The 27,948-nt window shown below is 45.4% G+C and overlaps 1 protein-coding gene across 1 annotated transcript; it reads left to right on the plus strand.

The window, feature by feature from the left end:
• Positions 1-539: 539 nt before the first annotated feature.
• Positions 540-18,470, plus strand: LOC112264578 (myotrophin-like). Its single transcript, XM_024441275.2, has 4 exons — positions 540-885; positions 5,793-5,906; positions 7,582-7,665; positions 17,160-18,470. The coding sequence occupies exons 1-4, from the start codon at positions 817-819 to the stop codon at positions 17,244-17,246; spliced, it is 354 nt and encodes a 117-aa protein (XP_024297043.1). The 5' UTR covers positions 540-816; the 3' UTR covers positions 17,247-18,470.
• The last annotated feature ends 9,478 nt before the right edge of the window (positions 18,471-27,948 follow it).

Genomic DNA, 27,948 nt, shown 5'->3' on the forward strand with positions numbered 1-27,948 from the left:
GCAGCAGCAGAAAAGTTATTAGGAGTGAACGATTTTACTGCAGAATAGTTACAGGAGATCTTGAAAGGAGTCCCATCCTCCCAAGCTAGAAGCCAGGAGTAGGAACAGTTGTTGAGAAAAGTTGTTGGATAAGGGGTGTGTTTTGATTTTATAGGTGCAGGGTTAGTGGGTGGTGCAAATGTTATTTTACCGTTCACATTTTTATATATACAATTTTATATATAAAATATAATTGTCAAATTCCGAACTGAGAAAGCCTGGAATACTCAAAAAGCGTCTCATCAGGCGGAAATTCACACGATCTGCGATCTCGGTCGTCACTAGTTACCACAGCCACAAATTCATAAATCCCGCCCATTTCTACAATTTATCTTCTTTAAATGTGGTTTTAAACCTAACCTTGAACCCAACCTTAACTACACTGCTAACATTATGCCTAACCCTAAACTTACTTTTTTTTAAGCGAATGGTTCATATCTAGCCAATTTTGACTTTGTGTTTTCTAGTGGGATTTTTCTGGCATGAAGGAAAGGTTAACTTCCGGGTGTGCGGCATCGGAAACGCTTCATGAGAGAAAGGCGGACCCCTCTGCTGTCCTTTCTTTGAAACTTTATTTTTTAACAATTGCCTGCAGTGCACTATAGAACTACCAGGTGTTCAATTTAGCAAATTATTTAATTCCTTTAACGCTGCAAAGTGTATAGCCTCCTTCCCTTGACTACGGAGTGATCTGTCAAGAACTGCTTGCCTTGAGAGAAGTTTGACAGCTGCCTTTTTCATTAGGGAAGCCACAGTGAACTCTTGGAACACAAGAAAATGGGGGATAAAGAATTGATGTGGGCCTTGAAAAATGGAGACCTCGACGAGGTTAAGACTCTAATGAAGGTACGATATACTGTAGCTATCTTACTCGCAAATCAGCCAGCTATGTGCGCTAGCTAGCTATGTTTTGTCTGTATAGCTAGCAAACGTTAGCTAGCCATGGCATTGCAAGGTTAGCTAGCTAGGTAGCTAACTTTCATAGCTAGCTTAGTGTACATACATTAGCTAACTATCCGTTCACCTAACTATCAACAACTCACTGTAGCTAGCTAGAAGGTTTGCTTTTACATACGTTTGTAAAACAATCGGTAGCTAGATTGGGTAAATTGTTAGATAGCTAGCTTTAGCAAACTACCATGCTAAACAGATGGTTAGCGAGCTACTGCAACAACTTGTTGTAATCTGATTCAATCACTGGGTATCGGTGTGTGTCTGTTTTCTATTGCCTAATGAATGACTATATTTCTGCAGACAAGCATATATATGGTCAAGTACCTAGCTAACGTTAACTACCTATTTAGCTAGATAGTTGGCTCCTGCTTGAGAATCAGTCATGGTTGGTTTTAGCAAGCAGCCAAACTAGCTATAGCCAAATCCACAGGCCCGTGTTGTGACAGCTAGCTAGTGTGCGGGTGTCTCAGAGCTTTGTTGCAAGGCAGATCTATCTAGATGGCTAGCTTGCTAACTTCATGCTGTTGAAAACATGAAGTAGGCCTAATCATAATACTTGTTTGTGCTCTACTTTGAATGAGGATGTTCCGGGAAATCTTATCATTCAGCCTCCATACTGACTGGGTCTCACTAATTTTCAGGCCACACCTATGCCATTTTTAGAGCAGTGAAACATTAGCTATTGGTCTGTAAACTGGTCATTTAGACTAACTTATTTTGGTCAAATTCTAGACGTAAAATAAACTCAAACTTGAATCAATCATATTTGAAGAACACTTTAATGGTGGCAGTCGTTTTGTAGGCATCTCCTTGAAATAGATTTTATCACCAATGTTGCATTCTCTGTAGGCCTACATTCCAGGCACACACTGTGCATTTGGAAAGTATTCAGACCCCTAGACTATTTCCACATTTTGTTACATTTCAGCCTTATACTTTCTTTCTTTAAAAAAAAATCCCTCAACAAATCTACACACTACCCCATAATGACAAGGCAAAAACAGGTTTTTAGACGTTTTTACAAATGTATTAAAAAACAAATGTTCAAATTTGCATAAGTTTTCAGACCCTTTACTCAGTACTTTGTTGAAGCACCTTTGGCAGCGATGACAGCCTTGAGTCTAGGGTATGACGCTACAAGCTTGGTACGCCTGTATTTTTGGAGTTTCTCTCATTCTTCTCTGCAGGACTTCTCCAAGCTCTGTCAGGTTGGATGGGGAGCATTGCTGCACAGCTATTTTCAGGCCTCTCCAGAGATGTTCAATCAGGTTTAAGTCCAGGCTCTGGTTGGGCCACTCAAGGACATTGTACTCTTCGTGACAAGTGTCAATCTTGGTTTCATCAGACCTGAGAATCTTGTTTCTCATGGTCAGAGTCCTTTAGGGCTGTCATGTGCCTTATACAGAAAAGTGGCTTCCATTTGGCCACTACCATAAAGGCCTGATTGGTGGTGTGCTGCAGAGATGGTTGTCGTTCTAGAAGGTTCTCCCATTTCCACAGAGGAACTTTGGAGCTCTGTCAGTGACCATCAGGTTCTTGGCCACCTCCCTGACCAAGGCCCTTCTCCGATTGCTCAGTTTGGCCAGGCGGCCAGCTCTAGAAAGAGTCTTGGTGTTTCCAAACATTCAATTTCAAGAATGATGGAGGCCACTGTTCTTGTGGAGCTTCAATGCTGTAGAAATCTTTTGGTACCCTTCACCATATCTGTGCTTTGACACAATCTTGTCTTGGACCTCTGACAATTTCCTTTGACCTAATGGCTTGGTTTTTGCTCTGACATGCACTGTAAACTGTGGGACCTTTGACGGGTGTGTGCATTTCCAAATCATGTCCAGTCAATAGAAACAGGATGCACTTCAGTTCAATTTCAAGTCTCATAGCAAAGTGTCTGAATATTTTTATTTATTTTTATGTACATATTCTTTAATCCTTTACACTTGTGTGTGTGTATAAGGTAGCAGTTTTGGAATTGTTATGTTAGATTACTCGTTGGTTATTACTGCATTGTCGGAACTAGAAGCACAAGCATTTCGCTACAGTCGCATCAACATCTGCTAACCATGTGTATGTGACAAATACATTTTATTTGAATACATATGTAAATAAGGTATTCATGATTTATTTTAATACATTTGCAACCATTTCTAACCCTGTTTTCACTTTGTCATTATGGGGTAGAAGAAGGCTGTAACGTAACATGTGGAAAAGGGGAAGGGGTCTGAATACCCCCAAATGCACAGTACATAAGGTATCTAAGCATTGGATCTTTCTGTGAAGTACCTGAAAATAATACTGTGGTTTGAGGTTTAGCTAGTCTGGTGTAGGTTGAACCCCTTAAAATAGCTGTGGGGCTAACTCCTGTTGAAAGCAGAACCACACTGATGAATCATTAGCTCTGTAGAGCTCCTATGTAAAAGCAACATGTCTTTTTATGCATTTTGTTTAGACTGTAGGCTTGGCGCTAGACAATCAGACCTCTATTTTTTTATCCTCAACTTATCAGTTGATTAGCTAACTTCTGTGAAACAGCCTAGTCCTAACCATTAGGGTGGACTGTATTTAGGCTCTGCTTTCTTTTCAGCTTTTGGTGATTGAGTCTAATCAAAGTCAGAAGTACAGCTATTTCAAGAAAGTCTTTACTGATTTTGGAACGCAAGGACATTACTAATGCACTGAGTTGCTGCATTACTCATATTGATCTCAAAGGCTGCGTTTACACGGGCAACCCAATTCTGATCTTTTGCCGCTAATTAGTCTTTTGGCCAATCAGATGTTTTGCCAGTAATTGACCAAAATATCAGAATTTGCCTGCCTGTGTAAACCTAGCCCAATTAAATTAATTAAATTGCAATAGGATGGAAATGTTTCAGATCTGGGCCATTCAGTTGCGGAGATGGGTTTTTCCACACGTTGCCAAAGATTTTTCAAAAGCAGGCAGCTCCTAGACACTTCATACTGCACATGTGGATATTAGACTGAACCACTGTCGTATCCCATATCCCTCAATGAATCCGTTTAAATTGGCCCCATATTACCCAGCTCCTGGAGGTAATATTTGAAAACTATTAGAATGGGGATGAGATACCATCATGCCTAATGGATTCAGTTGGCTTGTGTGTAAAATGAAGGCATGGAATCCGTTTTCCTTGACCTTCAGGGGAATGGTGACACAGGTGAGCATGCCAGAGATGGTTCTCTGTGGGATATGTATGTATGTATGTAATGTATGTATGTATGTAAGTATGTATGTATGTATGTATGTATGTATGTATGTATGTATGTATGTATGTATGTATGTATGTATGTATGTATGTATGTATGTATGTGTATATATATGTGTGTGTGTATATATGTGTGTGTGTATATATGTGTGTGTGTATATATGTGTGTGTGTATATATGTGTGTGTGTATATATGTGTGTGTATACATATATATATATATACATATATATATATACGTATATATATATGTATGTATGTGTGTGTGTGTGTGTGTATATGTATATGTGTATATGTATGTATGTATGTATGTATATGTATGCGCGCAGTCATACAGCTAGTGACAGGATAGCAGATTGACTACACATCACTGTCGGGTTTAGCCGTTATGTTTGTCATTCATATGTATTCATATTTGAACTGCAGGAAGGGCAACTAGTGTCTGCAGCTGCTGTCTGTTTATCCAATAGGAACCTTTCTCACCAGGCTACATTAGCTCTGATTACAACACATGGATCGACCATAGGCTACATTTACCTGAGTTATGGAGACCTATCAAGCTTCAGAAATCCAATGAATTGCAGCAACGGCATCCATTGGATCACTGTGCTGTCTAGCCTAAGCTTTTGAGAGCAGGTGAGTGGTGCTAGCATTACCCAAAGCCTGGCTGTAACCTTTACTGAGCCAGATTGATTATCACGCCCGGCCGGCACAGCCAAAGACTAGCCCAGACCCTGACTCATCTCCTGATAGGCTTGTTGCCTTAGGGCAGTTACGCGGTGATGGAATTATGCGGAGACTCAAACAAAAACCATTGACTTCAAAGTTAAGCAAACCATACAACTCTATGCGCAACGACTTGTCTACTCTTAACAATTTCCATGGAACATTTTACAAAACACATTTACAGGGAGAACTATGCAAAAACAAAGTTTGATAACTGCACTAAACTGAGATTTTACCCTATTTATTTTTACCAAACTTTGCATCAAGTTTTCTTTTTTCACTGTGGACATTGTTCAAAGTTGTCATTGTGCATAGAGCTGTATGATTTTGTTGACCTTTGAAATCAATGGTTTTTGCTTGGCATATTTTTCTGCGGGATGCTTAGCATGTGAATACATTCCAGTCCCCTCTTTCCTCAGGCCACATAGCCAGCTAATGAGAGAGGTACTATGGTATGACATGGCACTGACAACGCTGCCCGGTCTGAGTGACCGGTCTCTGTGATGAGTGTTGTCTCTTCAGGACTACCCACCGCTCCACACAATGGACTGTGGCTACAGAGCCCGTCTTTCCTCTCGCCTGCAGGCTTGACATTTTGAGGCCTCGCAATACCACAGCAGGGAGACTCTAGGAAGAGGCGTGTTGTGTGGTGTGATTGTGTGACGGCCTTTGTTTTTTGAACTGAGGGGTGTTTCTGGCACAAGAAAGGATTTCTGTTATTTGATTGTATTAACTGTGTGCATGTCCATGCAGTAAGTGTTTGTTCCTCTTTAGCAAGCGGGTGACCAAGTCTTGATACAGAAGGGGAAGTTGTGTAGGTGATGGTATCTCAACCGTTTTGTATTTTGTTTTAGGATGAGGATGTGAACCGGACCCTGGAGGGTGGCAGGAAGCCCCTGCACTATGCTGCTGATTGTGGCCAGGCTGAGATGCTGGAGTTCCTCCTCTCCAAGGGCGCAGATGTCAACGTAAGAGCTGCTAGTGGGAATACTGCTATCAATATAGGCCTACTGCTGTTATACAATTATTAGAATACAGCTGTCAATATAGGCCTACTGCTGTTATACAGTTATTAGAATACTGCTGTCAATATAGGCCTACTGCTGTTATTAGAATACTGCTGTCAATATAGGCCTACTGCTGTTATACAGTTATTAGAATACTGCTGTCAATATAGGCCTACTGCTGTTTTACAGTTATTAGAATACTGCTGTCAATATAGGCCTACTGCTGTTATACAGTTATTAGAATACTGCTGTCAATATAGGCCTACTGCTGTTATACAGTTATTAGAATACTGCTGTCAATATAGGCCTACTGCTGTTATGATGTTAGTATTTAACAACCGTATTCTAATATGAGTCCTCTCCATTTTATTAGTACTGATATGGAAGAAGGCTATGGTGGTAGCCCTCTGTCACCTATCTGCTCACGTTAGAGATCAGTGATTACTGATGCCCAAGGAGGAAGGAAATATGTGTTTTCCATTCTGTGTGTTTGCATTCATTTGCTTATTGAATAGACCTAATGGTACCAGAGAACAAGTCCCTTATTCTGAATCCACTCATACAAAGCTTCTACTATAGTCAACCACATACTGTAGTAACGACTCAGACCGACATGACTTAACTACTGTAGACTCTGCTAGTTTTGTTCAGACATGTAGAGAGTGGTTAAGTTCTATATTTGGACCAATGGGATTCCTCCGTTATAAGGGACTTGTCATTCTCCTGAAGCCCCCCCCCCAATTCCCTCAGTGTGCAGAGAGCAGCACAGTCTAACTGGCCAGACCACATAGTCTGTCAGAATGCTCCCCTGAGCCTCAACCCATTACCACACTGCAGTGGAGGGAATCAATCTGCTTTTACAATGGGATTGAGTAGAGTGATGGTTTGGCATTTACAAGTTAGGGAAGGTGACTGTATTGTACAGTTTTGCGCTAGTATCTTTCTAGGTAGCCTCGGTGTGCAACTATTCTTAATATTAGAAATTCTTAACCTTATTCGAAGCTCTTCTTTGGTCTCAGCCCCTCATTATTGCCACACAAGCCTGAACGTGCTTATGGGTGTCACTGACCCAAGACGTTATAGTTAGTTTCACACAGACATGTGTTGACCGTTCAGCCGATACTTGCTAGAACTGGACGTTCTGACCCTGAATGTACCAATGTGAATTTGGAATGCTTGTTAACTAGGCCCAACTCTCACTGCACACAGTCTGTAGAGCCATGTCCTCTCCCAACCTTCCTTATCTGCCTCATGGTCTGATCACCAACACACTTGTCGTTCACTCCAACATCCATCAGTCTGGCTGTTACACCATTTTGCTTCCTCTAGTCTTGTATCACTAACACCCCCACCACAGAATGTGTAACTCTGTCTCTCTTCCCCAGTCCCTTCAGATAAGGGGCCCAGTCAGGGCTCCTGAAACAGGGGAGATAAATAGTGGCAGAGTGAGTTTCCTCTCTAATTCATTGATGTGATAAGGAGAGAAATAAAAGCACTCCCTCACAGTTATTTCCTCTGATAACGAGAGTGCCCTTGTGTTGGAGGCAGGGACGACTGGTCTGCTGATGTATGCTGCCTGTCCACGCACAAACCCGCTCACTTCTTTTCTTTCTCCACTTTCTTTGGTCTCCCACAGGCCCCAGACAAACATGGCATCACTCCGCTGCTCTCTGCCACGTACGAGGGTCACCTGACCTGTGTCAAGATCCTGCTAGAAAAGGTAACGCCGCACACGCGTGCACAGAGCTGTCTTTACCCTCGTCAGAGCCATTTCTGTGTTGGAAGTTGTGTGTGATGTGTAACTGCTGATGCGGTAACTCCTGTATGACAAAGGACTACAATGAAGGCTGAATGTTCAGTGACTGTCTGGTCCTGCCTGCCCAAACCTTCTGTTCTGTGTGGAGGGAGCTGGAATGTTCCCAGACCTCATCACACAGCACTGCTGCTGTTTGTTCCTATCCCACTAGCTAGCTCCACACACACACACACACACTTCTCACTCAGCTCCGGAACACTGAGGAGATGATACGATGGCTGAATTAGGCACCTCTGTCCTGGCAGTCACCCACCGCTGTAGTGAGGAGCCAACACTTTTCCTGAACACCAAGGAGCTGCTTTTACAGTCCTGTAATGCTGCCATTTTTTGGATTCATACAATCTGATAGGTTATGTATTCTTTGAGAGGTGATCTTTGTCAAATTATTAAATAATCGTATTCCTAGTACACAGTAACTACTATCACAGTGCAGTCGTAGAGCAGTGATTTAGACCATATTTTGTTTCATGCAGAACTGTGTACATACAGGACATGATTTGTGCACTGCCTTGTGGAGGAGTCAGTCACTCACTGTGCTGTGTTTTCATTCCGCTCACGTTTTCCCAGCTGCTATCATGGCATGCCGGCTCAGTGAGGTACCTGTGGTGCAGCCACATAGAAATTACAGATGTCGCCATTCTCTAATAGTAAGCCCTGTGGAGGCTTATATCACTTTCCTCTCTCTCTACCCCTCTCTCTCTCTCTACCCCTCTCTCTCTCTACCCCTCTCTCTCTCTACCCCTCTCTCTCTCTGGCCCTCTCTCTCTCTGGCCCTCTCTCTCTCTGGCCCTCTCTCTCTCTCTGGCCCTCTCTCTCTCTGCCCCCCCCCCCTCTCTCTCTCTCTCTCTCTGCCCCCTCTCTCTCTCTCTCTCTCTCTCTCTCTCTCTCTCTCTCTGGCCCCCCCCTCTCTCTCTCTCTGGCCCCCCTCTCTCTCTCTCTCGGCCCCTCTCCCTCTCTCTCTCTCCCTCTCTCTCTCTCTGCCCCCCCGTCTCTCTCTCTGCCCCCTCCTCTCTCTGCCCCCCTCTCTCTGCCCCCTCTCTCTCTGCCCCCCTCTCTCTCCTGCCCCCCCTCTCTCTCTCTGCCCCCCTCTCTCTCTCTCTCCCCCCCGTCTCTCTCTCTCCTGCCCCCCGTCTCTCTCTCTCTGCCCCCCCCGTCTCTCTCTCTCTCTGCCCCCCTCTCTCTCTCTGCCCCCCGTCCCTCTCTCTCTGCCCCCCGTCTCTCTCTCTCTCTGCCCCCCCTCTCTCTCTCTCTGCTCTGCCCCCCTCTCTCTCTCTCTGCCCCCCTCTCTCTCTCTCTCTGCCCCTCTCTCTCTCTCTGCCCCCCGTCTCTCTCTCTCTGCCCCCCTCTCTCTCTCTCTGCCCCCCTCTCTCTCTCTCTCTCTGCCCCCGTCTCTCTCTCTCTGCCCCCCTCTCTCTCTCTCTGCCCCCCGTCTCTCTCTCTCTCTGCCCCCGTCTCTCTCTCTCTCTGCCCCCTCTCTCTCTCTCTGCCCCCCCTCTCTCTCTCTCTGCCCCCGTCTCTCTCTCTCTCTGCCCCCGTCTCTCTCTCTCTCTGCCCCCCTCTCTCTCTCTCTCTGCCCCCCCTCTCTCTCTCTGCCCCCCCCTCTCTCTCTCTGCCCCCCCGTCTCTCTCTCTCTCTGCCCCCCTCTCTCTCTCTCTGCCCCCTCTCTCTCTCTCTCTGCCCCCGTCTCTCTCTCTCTCTCTGCCCCCGTCCTCTCTCTCTCTCTGCCCCCGTCTCTCTCTCTCTGCCCCCTCCCCTCTCTCTCTCTCTCTGCCCCCTCTCTCTCTCTGCCCCCTCTCTCTCTCTCTGCCCCCCGTCTCTCTCTCTGCCCCCGTCTCTCTCTCTCTGCCCCGTCTCTCTCTCTGCCCCCGTCTCTCTCTCTCTGCCCCCGTCTCTCTCTCTCTGCCCCCGTCTCTCTCTCTCTGCCCCCGTCTCTCTCTCTCTGCCCCCGTCTCTCTCTCTCTGCCCCCCTCTCTCTCTCTCTGCCCCCGTCTCTCTCTCTCTGCCCCCGTCTCTCTCTCTCTGCCCCCTCTCTCTCTCTGCCCCCGTCTCTCTCCCCCCCCCGTCTCTCTCTCTCTGCCCCCCTCTCTCTCTCTGCCCCCCGTCTCTCTCTCTGCCCCCTCTCTCTCTCTGCCCCCCCTCTCTCTCTCTGCCCCCCTCTCTCTCTCTGCCCCCTCTCTCTCTCTGCCCCCCGTCTCTCTCTCTGCCCCCGTCTCTCTCTCTCTGCCCCCTCTCTCTCTCTGCCCCCGTCTCTCTCTCTCTGCCCCCCTCTCTCTCTCTGCCCCCTCTCTCTCTCTGCCCCCTCCTCTCTGCCCCCTCCTCTCTCTGCCCCCTCTCTCTCTGCCCCCCTCTCTCTCCCCCCCTCTCTCTGCCCCCCTCTCTCTGCCCCCCTCTCTCTCTGCCCCCCCTCTCTCTCTGCCCCCCTCTCTCTCTGCCCCCCTCTCTCTCTGCCCCCCTCTCTCTCTGCCCCCTCTCTCTCTGCCCCCCTCTCTCTCTGCCCCCCTCTCTCTGCCCCCTCTCTCTCTGCCCCCTCTCTCTCTGCCCCCCTCTCTCTCTGCCCCCTCTCTCTCTGCCCCCTCTCTCTCCCGCCCCCTCTCTGCCCCCTCCCGCCTCTCGCTCTCTCTCTGCCCCCTCTCGCTCTCTCTCTGCCCCCTCTGAAAACATGTCAAACTGCTGCTAAATGGATGTACCCCCTCTCTCCCACACTTGTAGCTGCACAACACATGGTAGAAGCACAATATGGCCATTTCTTTTATTACCTCGTGATTGTGCTTTTTTTTATGTCTCTGGTCTCTATCTGGGGAGCGCCGACATGTCAGTACAATTACAAATACTTTCATAAAACGTGTGTGTGCCTCAGCATTTGTATGTGGATGTTTGTGTTTTCTTGTTTCTGACTGTGTGAGAATGGAAACCAACAGGCTAATATTTCCAGTGGGTAAGCATCGGTCATCTCCCAGCCAGGCTAAATGAGGTGGGGTATACAAAAGCACTGTGCCGCGCTTATCAGAGTGGCGTAAGCGGCCTCACTCGCCGAGTGATCCAGCGCCACAGCAGTTAAGGGACTTGCTCCACTCACCTGTGTCCAAACTCCAAGCGGCGCCCCTTTCTTTGCATCCTACGGACAAGACCCGCCACGTAAATCACCCGGCATCAACCCTACTGGGAGGGGACACAGTCACGATGCATGCAGAGACCGAGATATTATATGGATTAGAGGTCAACCGATTCATTTTTTTTTTTTTACGCCGGTACCGATTTATTGGAGGACCAAAAAAAGCTGAAACCGATTGTTACGAATCCCTTTTGGCCCGACAGTCTAGGGGGGATGGTAATGAGACCCGTAACATATCTCATGCAAATTATTATTGTGACAAAGTAAAAGTGTGAACGAAATACCCACGACAACAGAAATCTACCGTCAAACTCCAGGTTTATTTATAAACACACGGTAATGGGGGGGAGCAGGAAAAGGGGCTGAGCTGGACCCAAGGAAAGAAACAATAAATATACAAAAACACCCCTAAGCTAGACTAGCCTACTTTAACAACAGCTAACTAACTAACCAAAAATACAGTGGGTGGTCCGCCCAGTTCTAACTAGTGTATTTAACAAAGTTCACCTACGGGTAGTGTATGCCCATGGGCGACTTGTCTTGGTTTCCCCCTTTTCCCACCAGCAACAAACACCATAACCAAAAACAATACTCACAGGTGATGACAAAGTGCTATGGAGGTGCTCAAACAAAAGAGAGGTTAAGACTCAAAGAGAGAGTGAAACACAGAGATCTACATGCATGGCATTTACAGAGAGAATTGAGCTCAAGAGCAAACAACTGATGGGGTTTTTAAACCAAGGGAAAGGAACTGTGATTGGGTAGGAAACAGGAGGAGGTGTGTCTTCTGATTGATGATTGTCTGATTGGGGAGTGATGATTTTCACCTGTGAGGGGAGAAGGAGAGAAAAGAAACACACACAGGATACACACACGATACTTGTATCCGTAACACCGATTAATCAACCAAATTATTTTATTTTATTTAGTATGTATGTAATAATGACAATTACAACAATACTGAATGAACTCTAACATAATATAATAAATAAAAATCGATTTAGGCTCAAATAAATAAGAAACCTGTTCCGTTTGGTTTAAATAACACAAACACAGTGTTGGAGAAGAAAGTAAAAGTGCAATATGTGCCATGTAAAAAAAGCTAACGTTTAAGTTCCTTGCTCAGAAGATATGAATGCTGATGGTTCCTTTTAACATGAGTCTTCAATATTCCTAGTTAAGAAGTTTTAGGTTGTAGTTATTATAGGAATTCTAGGACTATTTCTCTCTATACCATTTGTATTTCATATACCTTTGACTATTGGATGTTCTTAGCCACTATAGTATTGCCAGCCTAATCTCGGGAGTTGATAGGCTTGAAGTCATAAACAGCGCTGTGCTTCAAGCATTGCTAAGAGCTGCTGGCAAATGCAGGAAAGTGCTGTTTGAATGAATGCTTACGAGCCTGTAGCTGCCCACCACCGCTCAGTCAGACTGTTCTATCAAATCATAGACTTAATTATAATATAATCAACACACAGAAATACGAGCCTTAGTTTCCAGATTTAACTATTAATGACCTATCATTTCGAATACAAAACGTTTATTCTTTCAGTGAAATACGGAACCGTTACGTATTTTATCTAACGGGTGGCATCCATCAGTCTAAATATTGCTGTTACATTGCACAACCTTCAATGTTATGTCATAATTACGTAAAATTTTGCAAATGAATTTACGGTCTTTGTTAGAAAGAAATGGTCTTCACACAGTTCGCAACGAGCCAGGCAGTGTATACACCGACTCTGCTTCCACTGAACGCAAGAGAAGTGACACAATTTCCCTAGATAATATTGCCTGCTAACATGAATTTCTTTTAACTAAATATGCAGGTTTAAAAAATATATACTTGTGTATTGATTTTAAGAAAGGCAAGGATGTTTATGGTTAGGTACATTGGTGCAGCGACAGTGCGAATCCGCTTGTTAAATCATCACCTGTTTGGCGAAGTAGGCTGTGATTCGATGATAAATGAACAGGCACCGCATCGATTATATGCAACACAGGACAAGCTAGATAAACTAGTGATTATTGATAGTTTTTTGTAAGATACATTTAATGCCAGCTAGCAACTTACCGTTACTCTTTGCTGCACTCGCATAACAGGTGGTCAGCCTGCCACTGTCTCATCGTGGAGTGCAATGTAATCGGTGTCCAAAAATACCGATTGTTATGAAAACTTGAAATCGGCCCTAATTAATCGGCCATGACGATTTTTATTTTAATGTATTTTTTTAAAGGAAGAAAAAAAAGTTTTTTAAATCGGTCGACCTCTAATATGGATGGCACCAGATCACCTCTTGGGGCGGGGACACAGTCACGATACATGCAGAGACCGAGATATGTGGCTGTAACCAGATTACCTCTTGGGGCGGGGACAGCCTCGGCGCTATACGTCAGCAATTGAGACCCCATCTGGCAGATATGAGAATGTGGCGTCTGTCATCAGGCGACGGCAGGCCCGGGTCACCGCCAGCCAAGGGCTCATCAGCAGGGGTTAGGCCTGAAGTGGAGTGCGAGGAGATATGAGTTGACGCTCCACGCCACAGCAGCCTGATGTCTCGTTTCAGCCAGAAGCTACAGCAGCAGGACTGGAGCTCTGAAACACTTTCTCTCTGGCTACCTTTAACCACACTGTTATTACACATCAAGAGCAACAGCAGGCCAGTACTTGAATGTCTTCTCATTGATTCGTGTCCGCTCATTTATTCAGCTTTAAGAAACATTCAGAGGAATCGAATACTGCATCGGTAGTCCACTACTACCAGAATGTATCATTCATGATAACTCAAGTATTCATTCTGGACAAAATGCTTGACAGTCTCAGAAGTGTGCACCTGAGCATCATGGGAGCTGACCTCTGACTGCCCACGGGTGGTTCCTGCATTATTGAAGGCCTGTTAACCCTGTGTTTGACCCTAACCAGCCAGCATGCTGGGGGAGGGAGAGTTGCTGACTTGACTACAGGCCAGAGAGACTGCTTCAGAAGAACACGGGGCTTGTTAATTATGAATCTGCACTGAAGCCCTCCCTACCTCCCTTAACAACTCCCACTCTTTTACTTTTATTAAACCCTCTTCAGAGGACAAATATGTTTTTTTTATTTTACAGCTTTTGTGCTACATATACAGTGGGGCAAAAAAGTATTTAGTCAGCCACTAATTGTGCAAGTTCTCCCACTTAAAAAGATGAGGCCTGTAATTTTCATCATAGGTACACTTCAACTACGACAGACAAAATGAGAAAAAAAATCCAGAAAATCACATTGTAGGATTTTTTTTAATGAATTTCTTTGCAAATTATGGTGGAAAATAAGTATTTGTCAATAACAAAAGTTTATCTCAATACTTTGTTATATACCCTTTGTTGGCAATGAGAGGTCAAATGTTTTCTGTAAGTCTTCACAAGGTTTTCACACACTGTTGCTGGTATTTTGGCCCATTCCTCCATGCAGATCTCCTCTAGAGCAGTGACGTTTTGGGGCTGTTCCTGGGCAACACGGACTTTCAACTCCCTCCAAAGATTTTCTATGGGGTTAAGATCTGGAGACTGGCTAGGCCACTCCAGGACCTTGAAATGCTTCTTACGAAGCCATTCCCCTCACTGTTGTCTTACAGTACAGCCATTCCCCTCACTGTTGTCTTACAGTACAGCCATTCCCCTCACTGTTGTCTTGCAGTACAGCCATTCCCCTCACTGTTGTCTTGCAGTACAGCCATTCCCCTCACTGTTGTCTTGCAGTACAGCCATTCCCCTCACTGTTGTCTTGCAGTACAGCCATTCCCCTCACTGTTGTCTTGCAGCACAGCCATCAGCACCCTGCTCGTGTTTTGGTCAAACAGCCCTCCTATCTTTTTCCTCTTCTTTGAGCACAGTGCAGCCAACAGAAGTATTTCTCCATCCCTATACAGATATCGATCTCTCCTTTCTTTCCTCTCCTCCCTCGTTCAAGGCCATGTAAAATATGCCCCGTGAACGGCCCCACGGCCGCTTGACTGGAGCGGGCGGGTCGAAGGACTCCTGTAAGCATCACATCTTATAACCAATCCTGAGGGGAGGAGATCTGAGGGCCTGATAGATTATGCATGGGCAGTCTCTCCTTTCCACTCAATAATGGCATAATGAAGACTTAATGGACACCTCGGCCAAGAGGCAGACTTACATAACCCCTATTACTACTTACTACACACACACACACACACACACACACACACACCGTGGCGTTGTTTTGCTCTGTCACTCCAGGATGCTGTGACTGGCCTACATCTCACTTAGCTCAGGCTGTATCGCATCCGGCCGTGATTGGGTGGCGCACAATTGGTCCAGCGCTGTTCGGGTCTTGCCGGGGTAGGCCGTCCTTGTAAATAAGAATTTGTTCTTAACTGACTTGCCTAGTTAAAGGTTAAATGCATGTAAAAAAAATAGTTGCAGCCTCAATCTCTTCCTGGCTGGATGTTGTTTGGACCATCAGTGTTTACTGGTTTCCATCATTACTCCCATTTTAGACTAGCTCATTATTCTAAGTGGAGACCGGTGGATGTCCATGGTAGATGGCCTCCTCCACGTCCCTCAAGTCTAGTTGTTTTGTCCCCCCTGTCAGTAGAGCCCAGGGAGAGTGAGAAGCTGTGTCGGTGTACGACAACACAAGTTGGTCTTCACTGGATAATACAGCTCGCTAGCTCCAGTTATATAATGAGTCAGGGAATGCTCATTAGATGGTGCTGGAAGGCTCCTGTAGGTAGTCTGCTAGGTAGCAGCCTTCTCCCAGGCTGTGTTGACTAGGAGTCTTGTTGAGGAGTACTGTTACGTCTGGGTCCTCCTCCACCGGTACCAGCTGCTAGCTAATGACTTCCCCTGAGCTAGAGGGCCTCCTCCACCGTTACCAGCTGCTAGCTAATGACTTCCCCTGAGCTAGAGGGCCTCCTCCACCGGTACCAGCTGCTAGCTAATGACTTCCCCTGAGCTAGAGGGCCTCCTCCACCGGTACCAGCTGCTAGCTAATGACTTCCCCTGAGCTAGAGGGCCTCCTCCACCGGTACCAGCTGCTAGCTAATGACTTCCCCTGAGCTAGAGGGCCTCCTCCACCGGTACCAGCTGCTAGCTAATGACTTCCCCTGAGCTAGAGGGCCTCCTCCACCGGTACCAGCTGCTAGCTAATGACTTCCCCTGAGCTAGAGGGCCTCCTCCACCGGTACCAGCTGCTAGCTAATGACTTCCCCTGAGCTAGAGGGCCTCTTCCTCCTTGTTCTCTTTTCCGATGACCACGGAGAACACCAGGCTTGGTCACAAGATGCCTCACTAACACACCATCCAACTACAGGTGTTGAGGCTTTGCTCGCTTTCTGTGTCTGATGATTGCTGGTTTGTTTAACCATGTTACCACATTTATTTGGTGATAGTTTGGTCCCGTTATGAATATTGAAACCCATACAATCTCACTAAGCCAGGTCGTCATTGTAAATAAAAAATATATATAACTTTTCACAAAGTTGCATCAGAACACTCTATTGTTAGATGCAAGTAAACTCTTAAATTGAGCTTTTCCCCCAATTTTAGAGATCTCTATCTAAGACTGTATCCACCAGTCCTGTTTAATCCCCGTGCCCCTTTTGGCAGCACATACACACACACTTTCTGCCTGGTACTCAAAGTGGGTCAGGCTTCTCCACTCGACAATGGCGTGTTCTCTGCCCGGGCTCCGTAAGCCCCCGCTAAGAGGCTAAAGTTTTCCATTTAAGTTGATGGTCTGGTAATGCTCAACCACTCGTCAGCTAGTCTTCTTGTACGTTTTATCCCACTTCGTCTGTTATTTGCAACCCTTGCTGCATTCCCTTCACCCTCATTCACCTTCACTGTCTTGTTCTAAAACTCTGTGTGTGAGAGAGATGAAGAGAAACATTGGGTTAGAGGGAGTCAGCCAGAGCAGGGCACTGCACAGTTTTGCTCATCTTGAACCTATAATGAATAGTAGTTTGGGATGCTTGTTGATGAGTTAATCAGTGATTCTGCGCAGTGCCTTGCCTCTCCTTTTGGAATGCACTTGGAGAGGGTGATAGGGACCACATCATCACAGAGTGGGTTGAGGGGGACATGCAGGTTGGCCCACACTCTCACAGAGCATTACTGATGGGCTGAACCTGTGTCCTTGGGTAGAGGGCTGGATGGGGGTGTGGGGTGAACACTGATTCTAACCTTGGCCAATTTGAGAGAGCGGGTTCACACTGAGGTTGAGGCCTTGATGCTCCACTCAGATCATAATGTCTCCCTGTCATGTCCCCTCCCCCAGGGAGCCGACAAGGAGCAGAAAGGACCAGACGGACAGAGCGCCTTCGAAGCAGCCGAGACCGACGCCATCAAGGCTCTCCTCAAGTGAGACGGGAGCCTAGAGGGGACGGATGCAGCAGTGGTCCCCCAGACAGACAGGATGGACACACCCCTTCCCCCGACCTCTGTCTTTAGCACTGCTTTGTCTGTTTGCAGTTTTAGTTTTTTTCCCTTTTTTGTTTTGTTTTTTAAGTTGTAGTGATTCTCTCTTCTTCTTGCCTCTTCAGTAGCCATTGAATGGATGGACTTGTCAATCATGTCTCCCTTGGGGACCAAACACTGAGGGGAAAAGCACCGACTTGGACCCTCCCAGAACACACAAGGATGCAATGTAAAAAAAAAATGAATAGAGCTTAACACTTAAATATGATCGCTCTCAAGTCCTGTGTGCGCTCCTTGCACAAAGATGTTGGCAGAAAAACCGGAGACATTCAATAGTGTTCAATTTTGTTGGCCGTTTTCAGTATTGTAAGACCACTTGGTTATATTCATCTTCCAAGCATCAGTTGTGCTAGATGGAGAACGGTTGTAAAGATATTCTATTAGCCCAGTAAGATGGCCTCTTTCCCCTGACTGTGTGCTGTAGCTCTTCTCTGTAGACCTGACTGGCTAACTGTCCAGCGCTTCAACTGGGGGCGGGGGTTTGTACTGTATGAGAGGGTAGGTCCTGTTTAGGTTGCTAATAATATTGGTTACCCACTCTCTACGTAACCCTCTACTGATAACATATCACACTAAACATTTATGACCAAGGTTACTCTAACGTATAATAGCGTAAATACCCCTTGACCAATCACCACGTTGGCTATTACAAAAAATGTATGTAAAAAAAAAAAAAAAAAGATGAATCTGTTATTAAAACATTGCTGTGTAGTGATGTCATTATGTCAACATTGACCATTATGCAATTTAGAATTGTATAATGTTTTTCCCTTTTTGATTGAGTTTTGAACGTGTTCTGATCTGCAATCCTTTGTTGCCGCAGTGTGTTTTGTATTAGATGAATTTGGTGGGTGGGCTCTGAACGGAGGGATATACAGGGGTTTAGGGTTCAAACTGTGGCTCGGGGAAATGATCGTCCTCTCGCTCTCTGGGTTTGATTAACCTGCCGGCTCTGCTGCATGTCAGAACTGCTTCTACTGCTACGTTCTCCAAAATGGCTGCCTCTCTCTTTTGGTTGCTTTCAAGTAATTACAATGCAATGGTAACAAAATACTTTCTCTCTGGCATTGTTGTTGTGAGGGGAAAACTGAAATAAAAAATCTGAATTCTTCTTTGTGTGGTAATCCATTGATTTTGTTTTCTGCTGGTATTGTCACATGTCAGTCTTTACAAATAGAAAAGCACTCATTGACTCTGAACGGACACTTCTGAGCGGTGCGTACACTTAACTGTAATCTATATTAGTTCCTTTGTATACAGCTATACACGTCTGTGGACCCACTTACCTGCGAGGCTGTGATCCATACTACGTGCTTTGTATACAGCCATGCCCTCCATCTTAATGACTTGAGTATAGCTTGTGTCTTTGTCAAACTGTCAGCAGCATCAAAGCCCCCCTCCAGCTGTGTCTGAGCCTGGAGCACAGTGGGTTGTCCTGAATGAATAACAAGCAGCAGCTATTGATTCCATTGATTCCTCATTATACTGTCTGGGCTCTCTGAGTGGTGAGTGTCTCTGGCAGGGGGAAAAAATGACTTGCTCATATTGTTCACTGACTGCTGCCTCTAGAGTGCCCCCAGTCCCAGGTGAACTAGCTAGCTCGCTCTCCCCCCCGGTTAAATACCCTCTGCTTAGCCAGTTGCCTCCCATTGGGTGAAGGGCCAATGGAACACTATCAAGTTCTGCTGCTCTCTCCAGCCTATAGGATGACATTATAAAATAATGGCGGAGGTTTGAGGAAGGGATGTTTATCACTGACATCTTGGTGTTTTATTTTCCTTTCGCTGGTGTCTTTTTGTTTATCCTTTGGCTTCTCAATAGAAATCGGTCCGTGTTCATGAGCTTGACCTGAACAAAGTCTCCCTTTTCAACTCCGATAGGCCTGTGTGTCTTTCAGGAGGTGAATGAGGTATCTTGATGGTATGGGGGACCATTGAGTTGCTTCCCTGATGCTTGTAGACATTGGTCACCTACCAGGCACATTGCTCTGTACAGAGGAGGACTGAGAGCATGACATCAGTCTGAAACATACAACACAACAATGTGCTGTGACTGGGCAGGGCCCAGGTCTTTTTCATATTTCACTAAATGACGCATGGCTTAGTGAAGAGCCAGCTTTGTACCGTCTGAGATCATAATCCTCTTCATCCCTACACATTGCATGTTATGTTCTGTTATGCTCCTTGACAGTCAATAGAATACCGTGGACGAGCTCCGGTCAGGAAACCCATTCTGGCCCATTGGCCATTACTCGACACACACCCCATCTAAAACAATGGTATCATTGAGAAGAGCTGCACACTGGAACAGTGCTAACGTATGTGTTTGTGAAGTATCTTGAGTATGGCTGAAGTGGGCGGGCTGCCTAGTATCCAATGGCGTTTCTGTTATAGAAGTAGGCAGGCTGACAGGTATCCAATGGTGCTTCTGTTATAGAGGCTTTTCCTTCTTCTCTAAAAGGCATTACTGGAGATGATCAACTGCGCTGTTCTGCACCACACTAAGAGCAGTGAACCCTGGGGCGCACACTAAAAGTACCCAACCATTTCAAATGGTGAGGCAACAGTTGGTTGCAACATGTTTTCTGCTGTGCCACTGAAGCTTGACTAGAGTCTATGATGGAACCCTGCTACACAAAACATAAACAAAAGCATTCAGTAGGAGGTGAAAGACATCACCCAGCTTAACCTGCGGCTGATAGACAACAGTCACCATAATGTCTTCTTTAGTCTGTAAATGCTAAAGGCAGCTGGAGAGCAGAGAGAAGAGAGCAGGGGGGAGAGACCAGAGTGAAACTGGATGAGTGTAGTGGCAGGCCTGTGAAGTCTCGTGCCTCTCTTTCCCTGCCCATGTCTAAAGCCTTCCCCTGTCCGTCTCCCCGAGAATAAAGGAGAAATCAATTATTCCAGAGCTGTGAAACATCGAGATGAACTCAGACTGCGAGTGCAAATTTTGTTCAATCCTTGTCTCTTCTCTGATTGGGCGTCTACACGATTAAAATGGTTAGAAAGGTCTGTCCGTCCATTCTTGATTGGCAAGGAAATTCTGCTTGGGAATATAAAGCACTTAATTTCCTTCTGTCTTTGCAATGCAGAGGCACAAATACTCTTCATATGTGATGAGAAAAACCTATGATTTAGGCTGATGATAAATAAGAATTAATTTAGCCTATAAATTGCCTCTCTCCACAGGCCTGCGGACGTGCTCACAGGCAGTTCCGGTGTTTTCAACTGAGCTTTATCTGCCAAGACCAGGGAGGGAGATCCTGTTTTATAATCAAACCATAATGATTTGCTTGAAAATGGAAGCCGTTCCCAGTAGTTTAGATACTGTGGGTAGTCTAGGGGAGAATCTCAATTCCATACTCCTCATGTCCTCCCTCCTCGCTGCCTCCTAAAAACCCACTGGAGGAGAAGGTCAGAGGGGCGAGACCTCTGACTTTCCAATCCAATTGGTTTTGAGAAGTAGGTGAGGTGAGATTCTCCCTTGGAGGCCATCTATTTGATGTGCTGCTTATCGGAAGGCTTTTCTATATGTGATAGTAAGACTGGGTCAAATAGACATCAAAACCAATGTTTGAACCAGGTCAAATGGACATCAAAACTGATGTTTGAACCAGGTCAAATAGACATCAAAACTGATGTTTGAACCAGGTTAAATAGACATCAAAACCAATGTTTGAACGAGGTCAAATAGACATCAACACTGATGTTTGAACCAGGTCAAATAGATATCAAAACTGATGTTTGAACGAGGTCAAATAGACATCAAAACCGATGTTTGAACCAGGTCAAATAGACACCAAAACTGATGTTTGAACCGGGTCAAATAGACATCAAAACTGATGTTTGAACCAGGTCAAATAGACATCAAAACTGATGTTTGAACTAGCGCTTCCTATCAGGGAGTTGGTCTAATGTATACATATATTAATGAAGTGAAAAGAAAAGGCTATTTTACATACATGTCAGACATGATAAAGAACCATGGGTTTCTTTCTGTTCCCTTGAACTCTACTCCCACCTTCTGTATGGAAAAGAGAACTGCACCAACTAGTTTTTTTCCCATAAATGATTATGCAACCACATATGTGCATTTAGACTCAAATAGATATCATACTTGTGAAATGCCAATTCACAAAGAACACTGTTTTGTTCATCATTATGTTTCACCAAAGCGAATGGTCTAAACCTGATAATGTAGGGAATAGTAGTAGCAGATTGATTACTAAGTGTCCTGTCTCACAGGCATACTTGCCAGACGCAGTAATTAGTGTGTGCACGCATGGACACACACACCATCCTCTCTCCTCCAGTTTTTTTTCTATTTCTACAGAGATTCCATGTAGATTGGAGCTCGTGATTAACCAGCTCAAAATGCTGCCAAATTAAGTAACAAATCCCGGTCATTATAATAATAATTTGTCTTTCTATCTATGATTGTCTCTGCCTGTCTCCTCTTTTTTCACCAAAAGGCATGGTCTACACTACATAGTGCAGGGAATAGTAGAAGCAGATTGATTGCGAAGTGTCCTGTATTACAGACATAATTGCCAGATGCAGTAATTAGTGTGTGAGCGCATGGACACATTCACACACTCACACCGTCCTCTCTCCTTCCTGTTGCTACCGAGAATCCATGCAGAGTATGATAGTGATAAAAATGTGTCTTTCTATCAGTTATTGCCTCTGGACGATCCCCTATGTTTGTACTTTTAATTTCAATAAATTATTTGTCTTCTTCACAGAGAGAAATTTAAAAAGGAAACCAGTCCTCTGGAAAAAATAACACCTTTCATATATAAATTGCGCTCAAATCCCTCAGGCAGTTTAGATTGGCAAAACGGTTTGGCTTTTAAACTGTTCTGAACACATGTAAAACAGTACTTGCTCTGTCAGTGTGTGCTTGTGTGTGGAACAGCCCTTGCTCTGTCAGTGTGTGCTTGTGTCTAGAACAGCCCTTGCTCTGTCAGTGTGTGCTTGTGTCTAGAACAGTACTTGCTCTGTCAGTGTGTGCTTGTGTGTAGAACAGTACTTGCTCTGTCAGTGTGTGCTTGTGTCTAGAACAGCCCTTGCTCTGTCAGTGTGTGCTTGTGTCTAGAACAGTACTTGCTCTGTCATTGTGTGCTTGTGTGTGGAACAGCCCTTGCTCTGTCATTGTGTGCTTGTGTGTAGAACAGTACTTGCTCTGTCAGTGTGTGCTTGTGTCTAGAACAGCCCTTGCTCTGTCAGTGTGTGCTTGTGTCTAGAACAGTACTTGCTCTGTCATTGTGTGCTTGTGTCTAGAACAGCCCTTGCTCTGTCATTGTGTGCTTGTGTCTAGAACAGTACTTGCTCTGTCAGTGTGTGCTTGTGTCTAGAACAGCCCTTGCTCTGTCATTGTGTGCTTGTGTCTAGAACAGTACTTGCTCTGTCATTGTGTGCTTGTGTGTGGAACAGCCCTTGCTCTGTCATTGTGTGCTTGTGTCTAGAACAGCCCTTGCTCTGTCAGTGTGTGCTTGTGTCTAGAACAGCCCTTGCTCTTTCATTGTGTGCTTGTGTGTAAAACAGTACTTGCTCTGTCAGTGTGTGCTTGTCATTGTGTAGAAAACAGTACTTGCTCTGTCAGTGTGTGCTTGTGTGTAGAACAGTACTGCTTGTGTGTAGAACAGTCATTGTGTTGTGTGCTTGTCTGTCATTGTGTGCTTGTGTGTGGAACAGTACTTGCTCTGTCAGTGTGTGCTTGTGTGTAGAACAGTACTTGCTCTGTCATTGTGTGCTTGTGTGTAGAACAGTACTTGCTCTGTCATTGTGTGCTTGTGTGTAGAACAGTACTTGCTCTGTCAGTGTGTGCTTGTGTGTAGAACAGTACTTGCTCTGTCAGTGTGTGCTTGTGTGTAGAACAGTACTTGCTCTGTCATTGTGTGCTTGTGTCTAGAACAGTACTTGCTCTTTCATTGTGTGCTTGTGTGTAAAACAGTACTTGCTCTGTCATTGTGTGCTTGTGTCAGTACTGTGTCTTTCATTGTGTGCTTGTGTGTAAAACAGAACAGTACTTGCTCTGTCAGTGTGTGCTTGTGTGTAGAACAGTACTTGCTCTGTCATTGTGTGCTTGTGTAGAACAGTACTTGCTCTGTCATTGTGTGCTTGTGTGTAGAACAGTACTTGCTCTGTCATTGTGTGCTTGTGCAGTTGTGTCAGTGTGTGTGCTTGTGTGTGAACAGTACTTGCTCTGTCAGTGTGTGCTTGTGTGTAGAACAGTACTTGCTCTGTCAGTGTGTGCTTGTGTCTAGAACAGTACTTGCTCTGTCATTGTGTGCTTGTGTGTAGAACAGTACTTGCTCTGTCATTGTGTGCTTGTGTGTAGAACAGTACTTGCTCTGTCAGTGTGTGCTTGTGTCTAGAACAGTACTTGCTCTGTCAGTGTGTGCTTGTGTGTAGAACAGCCCTTGCTCTGTCATTGTGTGCTTGTGTGTAGAACAGTACTTGTTCTGTCAGTGTGTGCTTGTGTGTAGAACAGTACTTGCTCTGTCAGTGTGTGCTTGTGTGTAGAACAGTACTTGCTCTGTCAGTGTGTGCTTGTGTGTAGAACAGCCCTTGCTCTGTCATTGTGTGCTTGTGTGTAGAACAGTACTTGTTCTGTCAGTGTGCTTGTGTGTAGAACAGTACTTGCTATGTCAGTGTGTGCTTGTGTGTAGAACAGCCCTTGCTCTGTCATTGTGTGCTTGTGTGTAGAACAGTACTTGTTCTGTCAGTGTGTGCTTGTGTGTAGAACAGTACTTGCTCTGTCAGTGTGTGCTTGTGTCTAGAACAGTACTTGCTCTGTCAGTGTGTGCTTGTGTGTAGAACAGTACTTGCTCTGTCAGTGTGTGCTTGTGTGTAGAACAGTACTTGCTCTGTCATTGTGTGCTTGTGTGTGGAACAGTACTTGTTCTGTCAGTGTGTGCTTGTGTGTAGAACAGTACTTGCTCTGTCAGTGTGTGCTTGTGTCTAGAACAGTACTTGCTCTGTCAGTGTGTGCTTGTGTGTAGAACAGTCCTTGCTCTGTCAGTGTGTGCTTGTGTGTAGAACAGTACTTGCTCTTTCATTGTGTGCTTGTGTGTGGAACAGTACTTGCTCTGTCAGTGTGTGCTTGTGTGTAGAACAGCCCTTGCTCTGTCATTGTGTGCTTGTGTCTAGAACAGTACTTGCTCTGTCATTGTGTGCTTGTGTGTGGAACAGCCCTTGCTCTGTCAGTGTGTGCTTGTGTGTGGAACAGTACTTGTTCTGTCAGTGTGTGCTTGTGTGTAGAACAGTACTTGCTCTGTCAGTGTGTGCTTGTGTGTAGAACAGTACTTACTCTGTCAGTGTGTGCTTGTGTGTGGAACAGTACTTGTTCTGTCAGTGTGTGCTTGTGTGTAGAACAGTACTTGCTCTGTCAGTGTGTGCTTGTGTGTAGAACAGTACTTGCTCTGTCAGTGTGTGCTTGTGTCTAGAACAGTACTTGCTCTGTCAGTGTGTGCTTGTGTGTAGAACAGTACTTGCTCTGTCATTGTGTGCTTGTGTGTAGAACAGTACTTGCTCTGTCAGTGTGTGCTTGTGTGTAGAACAGTACTTGCTCTGTCAGTGTGTGCTTGTGTGTGGAACAGTACTTGCTCTGTCAGTGTGTGCTTGTGTCTAGAACAGTACTTGCTCTGTCAGTGTGTGCTTGTGTGTAGAACAGTACTTGCTCTGTCAGTGTGTGCTTGTGTGTAGAACAGCCCTTGCTCTGTCATTGTGTGCTTGTGTGTAGAACAGTACTTGCTCTGTCATTGTGTGCTTGTGTGTAGAACAGTACTTGCTCTGTCAGTGTGTGCTTGTACGCATGTGGATTTGAAATATTGGACAGCATCTTGTAAGTTTGATCCATGAAGAAGTCTTTAGGAGAATGAAATAAATAAAGTACTGGTGGGTGACTGCCTGACTTGCCTCCATATCAAGGCTAGTCACATAAGCGTTTAAGGAATTTTCAATGCAAGACTTTAATGAAGATTCAGTCCAGTGGTCACAAAGCCACCGTCTCCATGGGCTGGAGTTAAAAGCTGTCAGGGAGGCACAGGGGTTGGCCTGGGCCCCAGCCTCTCTTTCTGCTTCTTCATCCTGCTCTCTGTCTCTCCATCTGGCCCAGGGGAGCAGGAGGGAGATGTTTGAGCAGGGAGGTAGGGAGGTGGGGGATAGAGGGGACTGGACTGGAGAGTTGTCTACACGTAAAGGCAGGTCAGCTCAGGTATGGAATTTTTATCGTGGAGGGAAGTAGTGGTAGTTGCTTCCTATATATCTCTTATGGGCTATTTACTTATCAATACCGCTTTATTTGTACTCGCAGCTAATGCGCACAGAGCCCCAGCCTCAGTCCCAAACCGACCAGGGTCCAGACTCCAAGCTTTCTCAGCTGGATAATCATTTGTAGAGAAATCAATGGCGGCTGGAAAGCTATTAGGAACATTTTAACTTGGAATAAAAGGAGATTTATGATCGTTGTTATGACGGAGCACCCCAGGTGCAGCGTGGCTGCCGGCTATGGAGGCGTGGGCTGCTGAACAACATCGGGGCAGGCTGGGTAATATGTTGGAGGGACCACAGGCTGCCTGAGTGACGTTGGTGAACCACTCTCTCCCCAAACTTTCCTCCTGCGCAGCTAGAGTTAAAGAGGGATTTACAGAACACTGGCAGCTTCTTCTGTCTATTTCAGTCTTCTTCAAGTAGACTATTTAAAAGTGGGTGTGTACTGTAAGTGCACTTAGCTGATAACAACTACTGACAGTGCAACAGCTGGTGGCATTTAAACAATAGATAGGCCTGGAGGGAGAATCATGAGACAGAATGTTCCAGGCCAAATCAAATAAAAATGTTATTGTCACATGCTTCGTAAACAACAGGTAGCAAAGTTACCAGTGAAATGCTTACTTTACAGGGGCTTCCCAACAATGCAGAATACGAAACAAAATATTAATATTAATAATATAAATACTCAATGAGCAATGATAGCTTAGCTCACATGGGGTACCAGTACTGAGTCAATGTGCAGGGGTACGAGGAAATTGAGGTGGATATGTACATTTAGGAAGGGGTAAAATGACTCGGCAACAGCATAGATAATAAACAGTATCAGCATATTTTTTTTTAACCTTTATTTAACCAGGCAAGTCAGTTAAGAACAAATTCTTATTTTCAATGACAGCCTAGGAACAGTGGGTTAACTGCCTGTTCAGGGGCAGAACGACAGATTTGTATCTTGTCAGCTCGGGGGTTTGAACTTGCAACCTTCCAGTCACTAGTCCAACACTCTAACCACTAGGCTACCCTGCCGCCCCATGTGGTGAGTGTGGAAGTGTGCGTGTGGCAAATGTGTGTCTGTGTGTACGTGATATGTGTGAGTGTTTATGTATGTGTGTGTGTGTGTATGTGTTGGAGTGTCAGTGTAAGTACAGTGCACTTGGAAGGTATTCAGATCCCTTGACTTTTTCCCCAAAACATTACGCTACAGCCTTATTCTAAAATGGATTAAATTGGTTTGTTTCTCCTCATCAATCTACACACAATACCCCATAATGACAAAGAAAAAAAATGTTTTTAATTTTTTTTGCAAAAAATAACAACACAACTGAAATATTACATTTACATAAGTATTCAGACACTTTACTCAGTACTTTGTTGAAGCACCATTGGCAGTGATTATAGCCTCGAGTCTTCTTGGGTATGAAGCTTGGCACACCTGTATTTGGGGGGGGGGGGGTTTCTCCCATTCTTCTCTGCAGATCCTCTCTAGCTCTGTCAGGTTGGATGGGGAGTGTCGCTGCACAGGTATTTTCAGGTCTCTCCAGAGATGTTGGATCGGGTTCAAGTCCGGGCTCTGGCAGGGTCCTGAAGACAATCCTGAGTTGTCCTGGCTGTGTGCTTAAAGTCAATGTCCTGTTGGAAGGTGAACCTTTGCCCCAGTCTGAGGTCTTGAGCACTCTGGAGCAGGTTTTCATCAAGGATCTCTCTGTACTTTGCTCCGTTCATCTTCACCCACCATGCTTCACCGTAGGGATGGTGCCAGGTTTCCTCCAGACGTGGCGCTTGGCATTCAGGCCAAAGAGTTCAACATTGGTTTCATCAAACCAGAGAATCTTGTTTCTCATGGTCTGAGAGTCTTTTAGGTGCCTTTTGGCAAACTCCAAGTGGGCTGTCATGTGCCTTTTACTGAGCAGTGGCTTCCATCTGGCCACTTTACCATAAAGGCCTGATTATTTGAGATGGTTGTTCTTCTGGAAGGTTATCCCATCTCCACAGAGGAACTCTGGAGCTCTGTCAGAGTGACCATCGGGTTCTTGGTCACCTCCCTGATCAAGGCCCTTCTCCCCCGATTGTTCAGTTTGGCTGGGCAGCCAGCTCTAGGAAGAGTCTTGGTAGTTCCAAACTTCTTCCATTTAAGAATGATGGAGGCCACTGTGTTCTTGGGACCTTCGATGCTGCAGAACGTTTTTGGTACCCTTCACCATATCTGTGCCTCGACACAATCCTGTCTAGGAGCTCTGTGGGCAATTCCTTCAACCTCATGGCCTGGCTTTTATATAGACAGGTGTGTGCCTTTCCAAATCATGTCCAATC

Source organism: Oncorhynchus tshawytscha, linkage group LG15 (assembly GCF_018296145.1).
Source record: "Oncorhynchus tshawytscha isolate Ot180627B linkage group LG15, Otsh_v2.0, whole genome shotgun sequence".
Taxonomy (NCBI): Eukaryota; Metazoa; Chordata; class Actinopteri; order Salmoniformes; family Salmonidae; genus Oncorhynchus; species Oncorhynchus tshawytscha.

Bases quoted from the DNA above. Each gene is read 5' to 3' on its own strand.
- LOC112264578 (XM_024441275.2), top strand. From the start codon at position 817: ATGGGGGATAAAGAATTGATGTGGGCCTTGAAAAATGGAGACCTCGAC. The intron at 886-5,792 runs GTACGATATACT...ATTTTGTTTTAG, and splicing joins AGGTTAAGACTCTAATGAAG to GATGAGGATGTGAACCGGAC. The intron at 7,666-17,159 runs GTAACGCCGCAC...CCCCTCCCCCAG, and splicing joins TCAAGATCCTGCTAGAAAAG to GGAGCCGACAAGGAGCAGAA.